Source organism: Rhincodon typus, chromosome 10 (genome assembly GCF_021869965.1).
Source record: "Rhincodon typus isolate 14 chromosome 10, sRhiTyp1.1, whole genome shotgun sequence".
Taxonomy (NCBI): Eukaryota; Metazoa; Chordata; class Chondrichthyes; order Orectolobiformes; family Rhincodontidae; genus Rhincodon; species Rhincodon typus.
This window is the reverse complement of record NC_063341.1, coordinates 16,017,854-16,032,484: the sequence shown is the minus strand read 5'-3', so window position 1 is coordinate 16,032,484 and position 14,631 is coordinate 16,017,854. Positions and strand designations below refer to the sequence as shown.

Below are 14,631 nucleotides of genomic sequence, written 5' to 3'. Positions count from 1 at the left end.
CTGCTATACCGCTTCCCTGCTACAGCAGAACACTTGAGTTCTCTCTCTCTCCGAGTTTTTTCTTGATGTTCTTTCCTCCTGCACTGGAGAGTGCAAATGAGAAAATATACTTTACTGAATTTGCCTTTGCCTAATGTGAGTTTATGGGATGTTACTGTATCGGAACCGTTGCTGTTTATTAGTTAAATGATCTATTATTGTGTTAAGTTTTTCCAATAAAGTTGTTATTCCAATTCTTTTGTTTGTATTTTAACTATAGTGTAAGAGTAAAGTGTGTTTTGCTTCAAGCCTGGTAGTTTGACCAATTGAATTCCATCTTGAACATAATGCCTTTAAAAATAAGAAAAAGTTAGGCTCTATCTTTTTCATATATTTTGCAGGGATTTGGTCTGGTCCATAACAGTGGCATCGAAGGGAGGATGGAGGGAAGGAATGCAAGTAAACATATTTGAAACTAAAATTCCAAGCATAATACAAATACAAGTTAAATGTGGCAGGGTATTTTTAATGCATTGCCTGGATGTTTAAAAAAAGAGCATCATATGCAGAGATTAATTAATGAATAGCACTAGGAACCTATGAATGCTAAAAAGGTTTGGGAGTTCAGGGAAGGAAAATGTTTGAAGTATGTTGTGTATACACAAATAATCTGGCACAGCATTGAAACTTCATCATTTATTTCAAAAGTAACAAGCAGTTAGAAAAATGCAGGAATTCAATATTAATGCGAACGATTAAGACAAAAACTGTCATCCCATTTGCAAGGTGGAGAACACCGTAACACTAAAGGCAGTAGTTTACCATTTGAATGGAGCTTGTGTGTGTCTGTAGCACCACCAATGCATTTTCCATTCACAAATACTCTTGGCACCTGAGAAAAGAACAACAACATTTTAGAATAATATGTCAAATCTTGTTTATTAAACTTGACTCTAATTTTTTTTATTCCTCCTGAACAGGTTTCCTCATCAAATTATACAAACTGCAAGGTAAGAGTATTATAGACAAAAGCCCTGGACACATTTATGAAACTATGAGATTGTGCAACAGTGCGACTGTCGTGCACACCAGAATGGATTAACTAATATCAGCTAAATGATCCTCTTCTTTCAAATGATGCTGCAAACTGTACAAATCCATAGATTTAAGCAGGTTTGGTTGCCCAGTGAATGGTTTTGTAGTATTATTTTATCAGATTTGGATGCAAGTCTAAGTGGTTGACCATTCAATGACTATTGTGCAATTAACATGTGTCACTAAACACTACTAAAGCTACAGAAGAAATATTTTCAAATGCATCTCAAGTGAGTTGAGCCTCCTGCTTAGGCTTTTCCTGAATTCCTTAAATTTTCCTAACTGAACAAATGGCTTGTGGCTTAGACATTATCTTGTTCCAGTACCTTTGAGTTAACATTATTAAAGTGGAAGTTGTAGTTTAGCTGATTTGGATGGGGCAATGGGTATGCTGGGTAGAGTGGGTGGGTGGGTGAGTGAGTGAATGGGTTCTGGAGCAGTAGTCACGTAGGGGCATTTCGGAGTAGTAATCCTCACTCACATACATTCATGTCCAAAAAGGTGTTTGCACAGCAAGTTGAAGTGCATGGATAGGTTGCCAAGGCAAAATTCCTGCCTTTTAACACAGGAGTGTTGATGCAAACTGTAGAGGCCACTACCCTATCCTAGTTCAGGTCAGCTAAAGATATTTAACTGTATTGTAGACAACTTGATGCAATGCCCCAAGGTCTATGGAAAATAAATACACTAAAATGTGTCCTCAGATTGGGAGCTATTCACCTTGCTCCTTGTACCATGGTTTGATTACACAGATTACATATATTGTTTAATTACAATTAACTTGAGAAGATAGGGTTAAGGTTAATGCAGGTAGGTCATGGTCACTTACTGTTCTGACACCAGTCAATTCCTCAAGAATATTTTGAATGTGGTCACCATCCTTGCGCTGATCCAGTTCAATTGCCTTGAAATTAGCTCCTATTTCTTCAAAGATGTTCTTTGCCTTCATACAGTAAGGACAATAGCTCTTGGAAAATATAACTACACAATTCTGTACAACTTGGTTCTGAAAATCAAACATAATTCACAAGTAAGAAGCCAATTAACTGTTTAAGTTTGTTCATTATTTGTTGAATCATTCATTTATTTTTCAATTCTGGCTATATTTTACAAGATCATTGTGAACGAACATTCATGTAGTACTTAATAAAAACTGAAAGAACTGCGAATACTGTAAATAGAAACAAAAAAAATCAAAAATTGCTGGAAAAGCTCAACAGGTCTGGCAGCATCTGTGAACAGAAATTAGAGTTAACGTTTTGGGTCTGATGACCCTTCTTCAGAACTAAGTTCTTTCTGCTTTGTCAACAATCTCAAAGAGTAATTCACTGAATGAGAAGCCTTATTAAGTGTAAATATTGTAGTTTAGCGGGAAACATAGCAGCTTTAGCATTGATCAGACTGGTGAGGAACAAATCCATTACACTGAAATATCTTTGGCTCATGCCTTTTGAGAACATAAGCAAGAGATATTCATCATCTAACAGAAAATGAAGTCCTGAAATGCTATGGTAATGGGAGTAAGCACATGCTAATTCAAACACTTGGCTCAAACAATACAAAACTAATGAAAATATTGTCTGGGAAATTATCTATTTGACTAAGGAAAAAAGTAAAAATGGAGTATTAAAGTCTCTTTCTCTGTATCCTTATAGCATTTGTAATGTTTAAGAAGTCACATTTTTCACTTTGGAGATTATAAACTGAATAGAAGTTGCACTGCTATATCTGAAAGTCCAGCTGAGTTTTTGTTGTAGATAAAATGTTTCATCTTATTGATCTGTGCAATACAATTTTGCTTTTTGGAACCAGTAAAACTGAACAACACCAAATTCTTTTGAGTTGAGGAAATTCTGCCTGTCAACAGCTCTTTAATTGGTTAAGCTGCAGAGCGTTAAAAAGGTATAAGTGCCAACAGCAATAAAGGAAGACATCCCAAGCTGGCACACACAAAGCATCCATGTCTCACTCTCTCTCTCTCCGCACCCCCCCCCCCCCCCCCCCCCCAAACCCCCAACCCCCAACCCCCTTCTCCTCCTCCTCACAGCTTCCCCCCGCTGTGAGAAAAGGCAGAAATCTGAAACCTTGCCTCATCTCTCTGGCCACGTATTCTTCTGACATATTTTGCTATTTCTACTCTGACTAGTACATAGCACTGGTAGCAATCCTAAGATCAGTTTGAATCATCCATTTTCCGTTTAACCTATATCAGCTTTTTTCCAGTGACACATTAAGATTATATCCTCATATTTCATTAGTATCTCTATCCTGCAGTCGACTGCCTTAGCCCATTAAACCATAAGGTGTAGGTGCAGAAGTAGGCTATTTGGCCCGAGTCTGCTTTTCAATGAGATCATGCTCATGATGATCTGATAGTCCTCCTCCACTTTCCTTCTCAACCCTATTGAATGAATGCCTTTGATTCATTTACTTATTAGAAATCTGTCTAATTCAGCCTTGAATATACTTAGTGACCTAACCTTGACAGTGCTCCACAGTAAAGAATTCCATAATTCACTCCCTTAGAGAAAATAATTCCTCTTTATCCCTGTCTTAAATGGGTGACCCTTTATTCTGAGATTATGTCATCTGGTCCTACACTTTCCCATAAGGGAAATAATCTCTGCATATCTACACTGTCGAGGTTCCTAAGAATCATATACGCTTTTCTCATTCTTTTAAACTCTGATGTGTACAAGCTCAACCTACTAAACCTCTTCTCATAAGAAAATGACTCCAAACCCAGGATCAAACTAGTGAACCTTCTCTGGACTGCTCCCAATGCCAGTATATCGTTGCTTAGATAAAGAAACTAGAGTGCCTTCAGTCCTTGCCTCAAATTCCATCCTTTTGGATATTCCTTTCACCCTGTGATTCTCAAAATGAGAGCTTTTCCTTCAGCTACACAGAAACTGCTTTGTGGTATCCTCTTGTAATGCTCCAACTTCCACTCACTTTGAAGGAGTCTTCAAAATCCATTCACTCAAACAAGCTCTTTGTTATGCTTCCTGATACCCTTCATTTCTATCATGACATCCATAATATTTGTGAACAGTCACAAGAGTTTGTCTACCTCAAAGGTAACATCAAATCAACTTAATGATTGGCTATGCTGTTACATGATAATGCATTCATTCAATTTTAAAATCAATATCATGTCGTAGCTTTACAGTTCAGATGGAAAAAGCTGTGGCAGTCTTTGAAAGCCTTCTGATGTTTGGGCAGTGTACAATTCTGTGAAGTATTTGCAAAACTATATTTCAAATGCAGCAAAATACCAATGTCTTTTACCAAGACCAAGTCCACCAGCTGCATATTTGTTTCAGTTTGTGGCCCCGAGAGCAGCCTGTAGAGCAGACAGCACTGCTTTCAGGAGCTTCTGGAGATAAACGCGTCAAAACTACTGCAACTCTGTTCAGACCTTCTTTATACAGGTACATTTCAGAAGGCATCAGTTGATTGCTTCTTCCCTATCACTGCTACCTTCAGGTACAAAAGTGGTGAAACTCACAAATGCAGGAAGAAGGATCTGACAGGGCAAGTCATTTTCACAACCAGTTAAGAGGCATCTTGGTTCTTGTTTGAAAGTTGTGGCAATGAAGCATTCTGCCAAACAGGTTTGCCTGCTTAGAAACTATTCAGTCCTCCGCCTGCAGGATCTAGGGGACCTTTCATACAGTTTGAATGCCTGCTCAAAGGCGCTTTCCTGCACAAATTAATCTATCAGGGACTGATACAATGTAGTCTTTTCACCAATGGCTCTTCGAGAAACAACATAAAACTACCTCTTTTGTGAAGAGATGCAACCATTTCATAGAATTCTTGCAGTTTGAAACAGGTCATTTGGCCCAACAAGTCCACACTAACCCTCCAAAGGGGATCGCACCCAGACACACCCCATCCCTGTAACCCTGCATTTCCCATGGCTAATCCACCTAACCTACAGATCTCTGGACACAATGGGCAATTTAGCAAGGCCAATCCATACATCTTTGGACTGTGGAAGGAAACAGCAGCAAACCCACGCAAACAAGGGGAGAACATACAATCACCTGAGGGTGGAATTGAACCTTTATCCCTGGCACTGTGACACATCAGTATTAACCACTGAGCCATCATGGCATATAGACACTTGGTCCACTTTTAGATGAATATGAAATTTCTTGCAGAACTAGACTTAGAAGAGGTTTACTTGAACTTGGGCCTAGCCATTAGCCTGTTCTATTGACGGTCTTGTAGGACCTGGAATGGTTAAAAGGCAGGCTCAGGCATTTGACAAACACAATTTTCAAAGCCACTGGAATGGGAATTTCGAAATGTGGACAAATGAAGCAGTTAATTGGGCTGAACAATACCAGGTAATGAAAGAGTACAGAGGACAAAACTGATGTACATATTGAGAACACGGAACGAGAGGAAACTTACGCGAATAAAATGCAAAGCAGCCTCGCGTTTTTCTTCTGGCAATCTGGTAAAAAGCTGTCCCATCTTCACAAAAGGAAGTAGACGTGCACTGGTGTGCGTGCTAAAACTGATTAAATACGTTATTCAGGCATAACAGAAATTGCTGAAATTATAAAGCTTTATACACATTTGTACGTTTTAAAAATATTCGTCAGAAAAATAAATGTGCGTTTTATTACGCTTTCGCGACCCTTCTGGTTAAAGCTGAGTTTCGATGTCCAAGTCGGATGGGGATCTACTGTACACGATTTCCACGTCACTGACCTGGAACATCAAGTTTTAATTTCCAATATGCTGAATATTTTCCAGCATTCCCCGTTTTAAAAATTATTCTCCCATTTTAAGCAACGTTAGGAATATCCACTGGGTTCGATAAGAGAAGCCGAACGCGTTTGTAAGATGCTTTGCACTGTCAAGGTGCACGGGCCAAGGGGGAGTTTGCGGAAAAGTTTCTTTCCTTTGCTCCATGTGATATTTATTGAGAGCAATCGCAGGGAAATCCGAGGGTCAGAGGCGAAAGCGTCGAGTTCAACAACTCCGAGTTAAATATCGGCACGAGTCTGAAACTTGCTCTCACCGCAAACCTCCGAGGCAGCGGGCAGCGCTAGCAATAGTCCATCGTATGCACTACCTCCATCGCTAGTTTTAGCTCTAAGGTTCCGTCACAATGCATTACATGCTGTCAGCTGCACCATAAAGTTCCGAGACTCTTGTTGGCACAGCGGTAGTGTGTCTAGCTCTAAACCAAAAAAACCCGGTTCAAGTCCCAACTACTCCAGAGGGTTACAGATATTTTATTGCAACAATACACTTTATCATGAAAGAAAAAATCTGTAAGTATATACAAAAGGTCCTAGGACAATTCTGTAAAATCTGCGAGAAAACACAACCACACGCTGGAATTTGACATTGCTGAGAACTTCCTTGCAGCTGCAAAGCAAAGGTATTTTCCAATCATGCAGGAACTATTTGCATTCATTTTGAGGAACCAAGAGCATCTGAAAACTGAACGGACCCTCATTATACTTTAGCAGGAAGACCTTGGACATGGTCTTTCCCCACTGAACGTTGGCAGCAGCTACCTTAAGCCTTATTGTGTCGTTCAGGACTCAGTCCTGGACTTTGAAATGTGCCAGTCTACAACACATGGTCAAGGTCAACTCTTTCCAGTGGAAGACTAATAAGTTTCCTTTCACCCTGTTAATGGTCCTCAAGGCACAGCCAATGTTTGTCTCAGTGTATGTCCTGCGAACAGACTGTAGAACACAGAGTCCTGTGTCATGGAGCTGCTTGGGGCAAACCTCAACAAAAACCTGCATTTCTCTGCAAAGGCACATTCCAGAAGGAGATGTGTGACAGTCTTCTCCCCCCTGCAGTCGCTTTGAGGGCAGCTTGTGGTAGTGCAGAGTAGTTGGCTACGTTTTAGCGCTTGTTGTAAAGTACTGGTGAACCACCTGAGAGGATCAACCCTCTCCTTTTCTTGAGGACATTACATGATGGACTTGTGGTCAAAGAGATTGAGGGAGGAGCTAAAGAAATAGCTCAACAGAATTTTTTGAGTGGGCTTACGTGCCCGAAGCTAGATAACAGAAGCAGTCTCATGTTAAAGGAACACTCATTATGGTGATGTAGCAGAAAAAAGGAACAAACAAAGAGACTATTGTTAGTGAAGATGTGTAATAATACATCTGGAGGTCACTGGTATTGAGTTAGGTGAGATCATGGAGAAACTTTAAGTAATGGTGAGAGTTTTAATTCTGAGTGGTACAAGGGGTCTGTGGAGTTCAGAATAAGTGAGAGAGCAATGAGACTGATTGGAAGAGGGTGATAAACGACTCTTTGTTTCACAGGTTGGTAATGTCGCCTACATGGATGAGTTAATGTAGAATGAAAGCTAAAATCTGGATTCACTGGAGCAGTGGTGTGGAAGGCATTTATCACAAATTTTAATCTATAATTAATGAGGCATAACTGCTGATCAGTAAACTAAATCAAAATCACTTAAATGAAAGGTCTTAAATATGGCAAGCATATATGTCTGACTCATATGCATTATAAACCACTAGGCATCAGCATCATGATAGATTTGATTATGCTGACAGTGGTTTGATGTCAATTAACTTATTTTGTATTTAATAAAAACACACTTCTCAATCATGCATCCCAAAAGGATGTGCAGTCTTTCTCATTCGTTAATGTGTATAAAACTTCTTTGCAACTCATAATTCTAAATGTTATTAGTCACACTTACACTGTCCAAACCAGTCTCTTCTACCAGAAGATTGACCATCGGAAGATTGAAGGAATCTTTATCCATGATCTTAAATAATATTGTCACCTTAACTGAGGCTCACAGCAAGCTGTGTGGGCCACGAAGGCAAAAAAAAAGTGAATTAGTTATTCTAGTGAGTGGATTAGTTATGTGGTTAGTGGATTAGTTAGCTAATGAATTAATTACCTACCGTGGTTAGTGTGTAAATTATCACGTTAGTGAAGTGGTTGTCTATTTAACAAATTACTAAGCGAGTTAGAGAATTACTTAGTTAGCTAGCTCTGGGTTCTTTCAGCCACAAGTTGCTGCGCCAGTCTCCGCCTCCTGTAGAAGCCGTTGTCAATGGAGATCCCGCAAACTCAGCAACCACTTGATCACCAGTCCCCATCGAAATGAAAGAGTTTCCCTATGCGTGTGTATTCGTTTCCCCACCCCTTGCAGTCTCCTGATTTAGATCTTTAGCCGGCAGTTCCACTCGACCACAATGCGAGCATCCACGCCTCCGTTTCCGCCGGCTCAGGCAGTCTGCCCGGGCAGCAAGAGGGTCCTGTCCCTCTCCCTTCTCGACAGGCAGTGCAGCGGGCCAGCCCGGGCTCTCAGGACCCGGTTGTTAGGAGCCGAGGCAAGATGGCGGACGTGCTGAGCGTACTGCGTCAATACAACATCCAGAAGAAGGAGATTGTGGTGAAAGGGGACGAGGTCATCTTCGGAGAGTTCTCCTGGCCGAAGAATGTGAAGACGAATTATGTGATCTGGGGGTGAGTGGCGTCCGCGGGAGTGCTGCATGGATGGATGTGGAGGGTGGAAGGTAAACATTGTGGGGTGGTGGGGGAAGGTGCAGCCTGGGGTGAGTGGAGTTGAGTTAAGTGGAGTTTGAGCAGCATGTGCGGGATCAGTGGAGCTACTGGCCGACACCTGTCAATTTCACTGATCATATCACCAAACAAGTCACTTTCATTGTCAACTGTAGATAGAAAATGGAGGGAATTATGTTTGTTTATTCAGTACGGTCAGCCGCCGTGGCTTGGGGAAACTGACACTTGTATCACTCTTTAGCAACAAAAAAAGTACAGATCAGAGTGATCGCGCCCCTATCTGAATAAACTCGGCGAAGAAGCTGTTGGCGCAAACTTTTCTCGACTTTTTTTGGCAATTTTTCTTAAGTTGTTTGCTTGACTTTAATTGATCAAAGCTGCTTTTTAAACAAACACACGCGATTTTCTTTTGCAGAGGTGTCGTAGCCGAGTTTCTTAAATGTGCAAAAGACTTTCCGTCCACCAGATTGAATGCGTTGTAGTTTACGTTTATTATAAATTATCGATTGTCGGAGGAGATGTTGGAACGAATTGCTGTGTGCCGCTTCCGGTGGCTCTGTTTCATTTTAAGGGCCCTTTATCTTTATTGGAAGAACAGTACACTCTCCATATACTAGCTCGTATTACTGACTGGGAGATGCAAGTAGCTCCTCTGTTTCACTGCATAATAGTTACTGCTAAAAGCCAAATACATTAAATGCTTTTGAGGCATTTTGAAATTATTCAAAAAAAGGAGGATGCTTTAGTGAGCCAGATGATTCACGTTTTAAAAACATCCCAACAGCTTCCAAAGTAACTTTTCAGGAAATTTCAAAACTAGGCCTTGTGATTGCTTGATACAGAGTGCACTTTCTCATCATAGGATATATCCCAATTATAATACTGAAACCAGATAATTAAGTGTGTACAGAATCCCAGATATTTGAAGGACTACAGCTGAAATTGTTGCTTGCTAAAAATTTAGTGCGTGATATTTTCTAGCTGTTTAGATAGCGCAAGTACCCTTCTTGGGAAGCAGCTTTGACATTGATTTGGAATCGTGTGTCAGTTGCAGAAAGGACAGCAATAACTATAGCACTGCTGGTGAGCCCAAACGATCGGGTGCAACGGACCAGAGAGAAGTTGGGCCTGTCATCAAACCCATTTTTGATTATTGATTCTGATTTTAGTGAATTAGTAATTCTAGTGAGTGGATTAGTTATGTGGTTAGTAAATTAGTCAGCTAATGAATTAATTACCTACCATGGTTAGTGTGTAAATTATGGCGTGAGTGAATTGGTTGTCTATTTAACAAATTACTGAGTGAGTTAGTGAATTAGTTAGCTCTGGGTTCTTTCAATCACAAGTTGCTGCGCCAGTCCCCGCCTCCTGTAGGAGCTGTTATCAATGGAGATCCCACAGACTGTGAGCTGTATGTTATGACAGGTCTTGAGAGAATTAAATTTTGCTGATCTTAGGAGTAGAAAGAGCTGTTAGTGTATTGTAAAACTGATTTTACACAGAACAGTCCTACAGTCTGTGAAGCTTATAAAAAGAGCAGTCCTGCTTTTTTAATTGTATTGTTAAAAGCGTATTAGTAACAGTTGTGAATTTTGTCAATGAGAGATTCCTGTTACTGTTTAGTACATTTCTGCAGTCGAACAGTTGTGTATTTGGGTGTGACCCTTTTCCTTAGTACTAATTTGTTAGGACTCTGTTACAAAACCTGAGCATAATGAGAACTCTAAAGCAGTGCCTATATGGTGGGACTGCAGTTCTTGATGGTAGCTAGTGGATGAGGACTAGGAGGATCTGTTAGTAGACTGCTTTTGCTTTTAGTTGTGCCAGAAAATTATTTATGGTATGTAAATGTTTTTGTGAACTGTAAGCAAAACGAAAAACGTGAATATTTTAAGTTTTAATTTTTCTTTCCCACATTAAGATTTTTGTTCCAGTTGGCTGCTTTGTTTTGCCTAAAGCTGATTCTTGCAAAGCTATAAACATGTTCAACTGATTATACAGGATTGTGTAATCCATCTTGTTTTTTTTTTTGATTCAACCAGTAAGTATTGGCAGGTGAATTGGCTGCTAAGAATCTAAGACTAGTACTTCCATTGCTAAACTTCTACAGACCTGTATTGGACTGAGATCATAAATTGTAATCTGGAGAGGAAACCATAACAGAATTCCAGATCCTGCTGTTGCTCAACAAGGGTGAAACTAGTTATAGTTCCTGAGCTCATGATAGTATGAGTTGTCTGATTTTTAATTACTTACCAGTATGGAAACATTTGCTCCTTTTCAAAATGTAATTTTTGCAGGCAAGCTAGAGTTTATCTAGAGATTGTGTGCATTTTCGCCATCCACATGAGCTCCATTCAGGAAGTCTGTTTAATGTTTCTTTGGATTTTTCACCATTTGTTTCAGGATACAATAAAAAGTCAAATTTTGAGTCATTTTAAAGTCGCACAGAATGTTTCATATTTTCTATACTAAAGTAAATGTAAACTGGTTTATAGTACTTTGATATTTTTGTGATGCTGCAGTACACCATTCCATGTCATTGCCAAGATTTGGTTTGAGATATGCTCTTCTAAAGGAAATTCCACGCTGCCCTTATAATATTTAACAGAATACATCAAAAAATGAACCCAGTAAGTTGGTATGTTGTACTTGGGTCCCCAATATTTTCATCAAATCTGATTTTTAATTAGAAACGAAATGGTGATGTAGTGGATTAATAGGTCTTTACTTCTGACATTTGGGTAAAGCAAACTAAATGTCTGTAGACTTCAAATGTTTGTAAACCAAATACGTGGAGCACTGTCCTTCCAAAACGTAATGGCTTTACTCTGTAGCAAAAAAAAACTCTATAATTGACAATAAATTTGAATGCTGGGTTTGTATAAAAGGAAAATTGGTCTACTATGTAATGCTCTTACGAGGTTATAGCTAAGGAATGCAATTTAAACCAATCAGAAATAATGTGTTTCTGTGGCTTTTCCTGTAACTGCACTGGTATCAAAACTATTAATTGCCAATATGGGCATTTCTTGTGTTTTTAAAATGTGTCAGAAAGGTACAGTGTACAGTTAAAATGTAAAAAGTAAGCTTTGAAGAAAGCATTATCACAAAAAATATTCCTACCTTAACGCTAATGGTTAGTTATTGCGTAAACTGGAATATATTTCAGAGCATTGTTGTACAAGATTATATCAAGTATTTTTTTTTTTCTAAACTATTTTGTTTTGGAAATTTAAAACAGTGAGCAATTCAGCCACTTAGTAGCATGTAATAAAGATTTTCTACCAAACATTTTTCTAGGAGAACATAACCCCAACTTACATTTACATAGTACCTTTAACACAATAAAATATTCCAATGTGCTTTCTGTGGATTAAAACAGAAAGGTATAACAAGAGTTTACTCTCAAATTTCCTGTTAGGAACTTGTGTGTTGTCACTTGGTGTGTGGACATTGCAATAGGTACAACTATGAGCACATCTTTATTAGTTGACTTTAAAAGAAGATGATTTTATGGTATATTTTGTCTCTAAGTGCTTTCCATGCCATAAGCTGCATAAATTGTAAACAACATGAAAGCAAGGAATCTAGATTTAAGAGTGCCTTGATGATCTTTTCATTCAGCGGTGATTAGCAGAGACCTAATCCTGGAAGTTAAAATTAATATAAATGGACAACTCTTGGAACAAGCAAAAAAATCACATTCTTTGGGAACTAGTGATGGGAGATGTGATTGTGAGATTTGAATGAGACATTGAGACAATTAATACCAGTGTTGTCAGAATGAAGGACATGTTTACTGTAAAATCTTTTACAAAAAAATCTGTATTTTGATTGTGGACTGAAATGAGGAAATAATCAGTTTGAAAACGAAGGATTGCTGAAAGACTATTGCATGACTCTGAAAGCAATCTGATAATTTTATTATAAACACTGTTTATGCAGCTGCTGGTAAAAGCAGTAATAGGCGAAGCTGTGGCTGGGCTTAATTTAGAGGTGTGTAAAAATGGAGATTCAGCTTGCAACAAGTAGCTGATTGATCTGTGGTCTGGTGACCAGTTTTGATGACAAAGACCTTCTGCCTGCCAGCAACTGTGATTAGTTCTCAGGAAGTTGAACAGCTTGAACCTGTGAACAAGATACAGAGAAGCCTTTGAATTTCTGCCCGCTCAGGAGTGTGTCTGTTTTCTACAGTAGAACCCTCTTTAAGCCTGAAGAAACCCAATTACTCTTCCTTCAGCAGTTGCTCTTAGCTGTGAATTTTGGTTAATAAGATAGAGCCCTTATATAAGTGTGAACTAGCCAATCTGCGCCTGCTGCAAATCAATGAAAACACTTGGAGAAGGAAGACCCAAAAGCAGGATTCTCATCAGCATAACAAGCAACTCAGCAGATCCATTGAACTGCTTTCAGTTTTCCCTCTGTCCATAACACCGATGTTTTGTGCGTGTGTGTGTGTAAAGGACTGTTTATAAGGGAGTTAGTGTTTTAGTTAGTTATATGCCAATGATTCATAATTGTTAAACTATAGTTAGAATCTATTTGGGCCGGCACAATGGCTCAGTGGTTAACACCGCTGCCTCACAGCGCCAGGGACCCGGGCTCGATTCCAGCCTCAGGCGACTGTCTGTGTGGAGTTTGCACATTCTCCCCGTGTCTTCATGGGTTTCCTCCGGGTGCTCTGGTTTCCTCCCACATGCCAAAGATGTGCAGATTAGGTGGATTGGCCATGCTAAATTGCCAGTAATGTTTAGGGATGTGTAGATTAGGTGGGTTACAAGGAGACTGGTCTGGGTGGGATGCCCTGAGGATCGGTGTGAACTTGTTGGGCCGAAGGGCCTGTTTCCACACTGTAGGGATTCTATGATTCTATTTACAGATTCTATTTACATTTAGTAGTAATTCTCGTTAAGTACAGAAACCTGGCCCCTGCTTTCCATCAACCTGCACCTGAAAATCAGGTGAATTGTGGGCCTTAATTTCCAGTGTACTGCCCAGTGATGCATAACAAAACAGAGAAACTGAGCCTGAACGTGAATGAAAGAATGAAAACCGAAAGAACTGCGGATGCTGTAAATCAGGAACAAAAATGGAAGTTGCTGGAAAAGCTCAGCAGCTCTGGCAGCATCCGCGAAGAAAAAATCAGAGTTAACATTTTGGATCTGGTGATCCGAATGTGAGCGAAAGAATACTGAGCTTCTATATCTTGTTATCTGTGTTGTGTGACTCTGATATGTAGACAAAAAGCAAAGAGATGTGAGCCTAGAGGAGGATGATTATATATCCTACACAGATTAACGAAGAAATGCTGGAAATGGCTAGAAAAAAGAGGAAATTAGGACATAATATCAAAGAAAAGTACAGTCTTTCTATCACAACATTGGCATAGATGTTGGACAAAGACAATAAGTGCATGGAAAGATGGAAGGACAGAGGGAAGCAAAGGAGAAAATGGATTGCAGATGTTATCGGTTGACATACATGGAATTAATAAGAGCACAAAAGCACACCGAGATGAAAATCCATGGCAGTTAACTTCTGAGAAAAAGTTGACACTAGTGAATAAACAAATCTGTATCATGAAGCATTCGAGCAAATATTCTTGAGTCACTCAAGTTCTCATTATCTCCAAACCACTTGCTGAAAAATTGGAAGGACATTTGGTTTATTTGTTTTTTTTTAATCTCGTTTAAACTCACCATTAAACATCTACTAAATGCTTCATACTACAATTGTGCACAACATGTTGCAAACTTGCTCTGCAGCAATTATTCAGATTATTTTTGTTGCTACCATTATATCAAAGCAGTGGGCCGGAGGTGGTTGTCAGTTGTTCTGGTGGATGAAAGGGAAAACTCATTATGAAGACCTTTCCTTGTTATGCAAATGTCAGAATAATCACTGACAACATAGAGATAGTAGGAACTGCAGATGCTGGAGAATCTGAGATAACAAGGTGCAGAGCTGGATGAACACAGCAGGCCAAGCAGCAGCAGAAGAGCA

The 14,631-nt window shown here is 39.4% G+C and overlaps 2 protein-coding genes across 8 annotated transcripts in view; one reads left to right on the top strand and one right to left on the bottom strand.

Moving 5' to 3' along the window:
* Nucleotides 1-660: 660 nt before the first annotated feature.
* On the bottom strand, nt 661-8,356 carry LOC109915321 (glutaredoxin-C6). Of its 7 annotated transcripts, none has more exons than XM_048602160.1 (5): nt 8,243-8,351; nt 7,790-7,898; nt 5,500-5,605; nt 1,904-2,080; nt 661-871 (listed from the first exon to the last, which is right to left on the bottom strand). In XM_048602160.1, the coding sequence occupies exons 3-5, from the start codon at nt 5,560-5,562 to the stop codon at nt 722-724; spliced, it is 390 nt and encodes a 129-aa protein (XP_048458117.1). In that variant the 5' UTR covers nt 5,563-5,605; nt 7,790-7,898; nt 8,243-8,351; the 3' UTR covers nt 661-721. The 7 variants fall into 7 exon arrangements, with proteins under 7 accessions (XP_048458117.1, XP_048458116.1, XP_048458115.1 ...); XM_048602159.1 differs by having other exon boundaries at nt 8,001-8,342; XM_048602158.1 differs by having other exon boundaries at nt 8,078-8,342.
* The window catches only part of cdc73 (cell division cycle 73, Paf1/RNA polymerase II complex component, homolog (S. cerevisiae)), a 169,630-nt gene continuing 163,310 nt past the window's right edge, over nt 8,312-14,631 (top strand). The window contains exon 1 of the mRNA XM_048602051.1: nt 8,312-8,568. Within this exon, the coding sequence (XP_048458008.1) occupies nt 8,438-8,568 (131 nt within the window). The 5' untranslated portion in view covers nt 8,312-8,437. The remainder of the gene's footprint in view (nt 8,569-14,631) is intronic.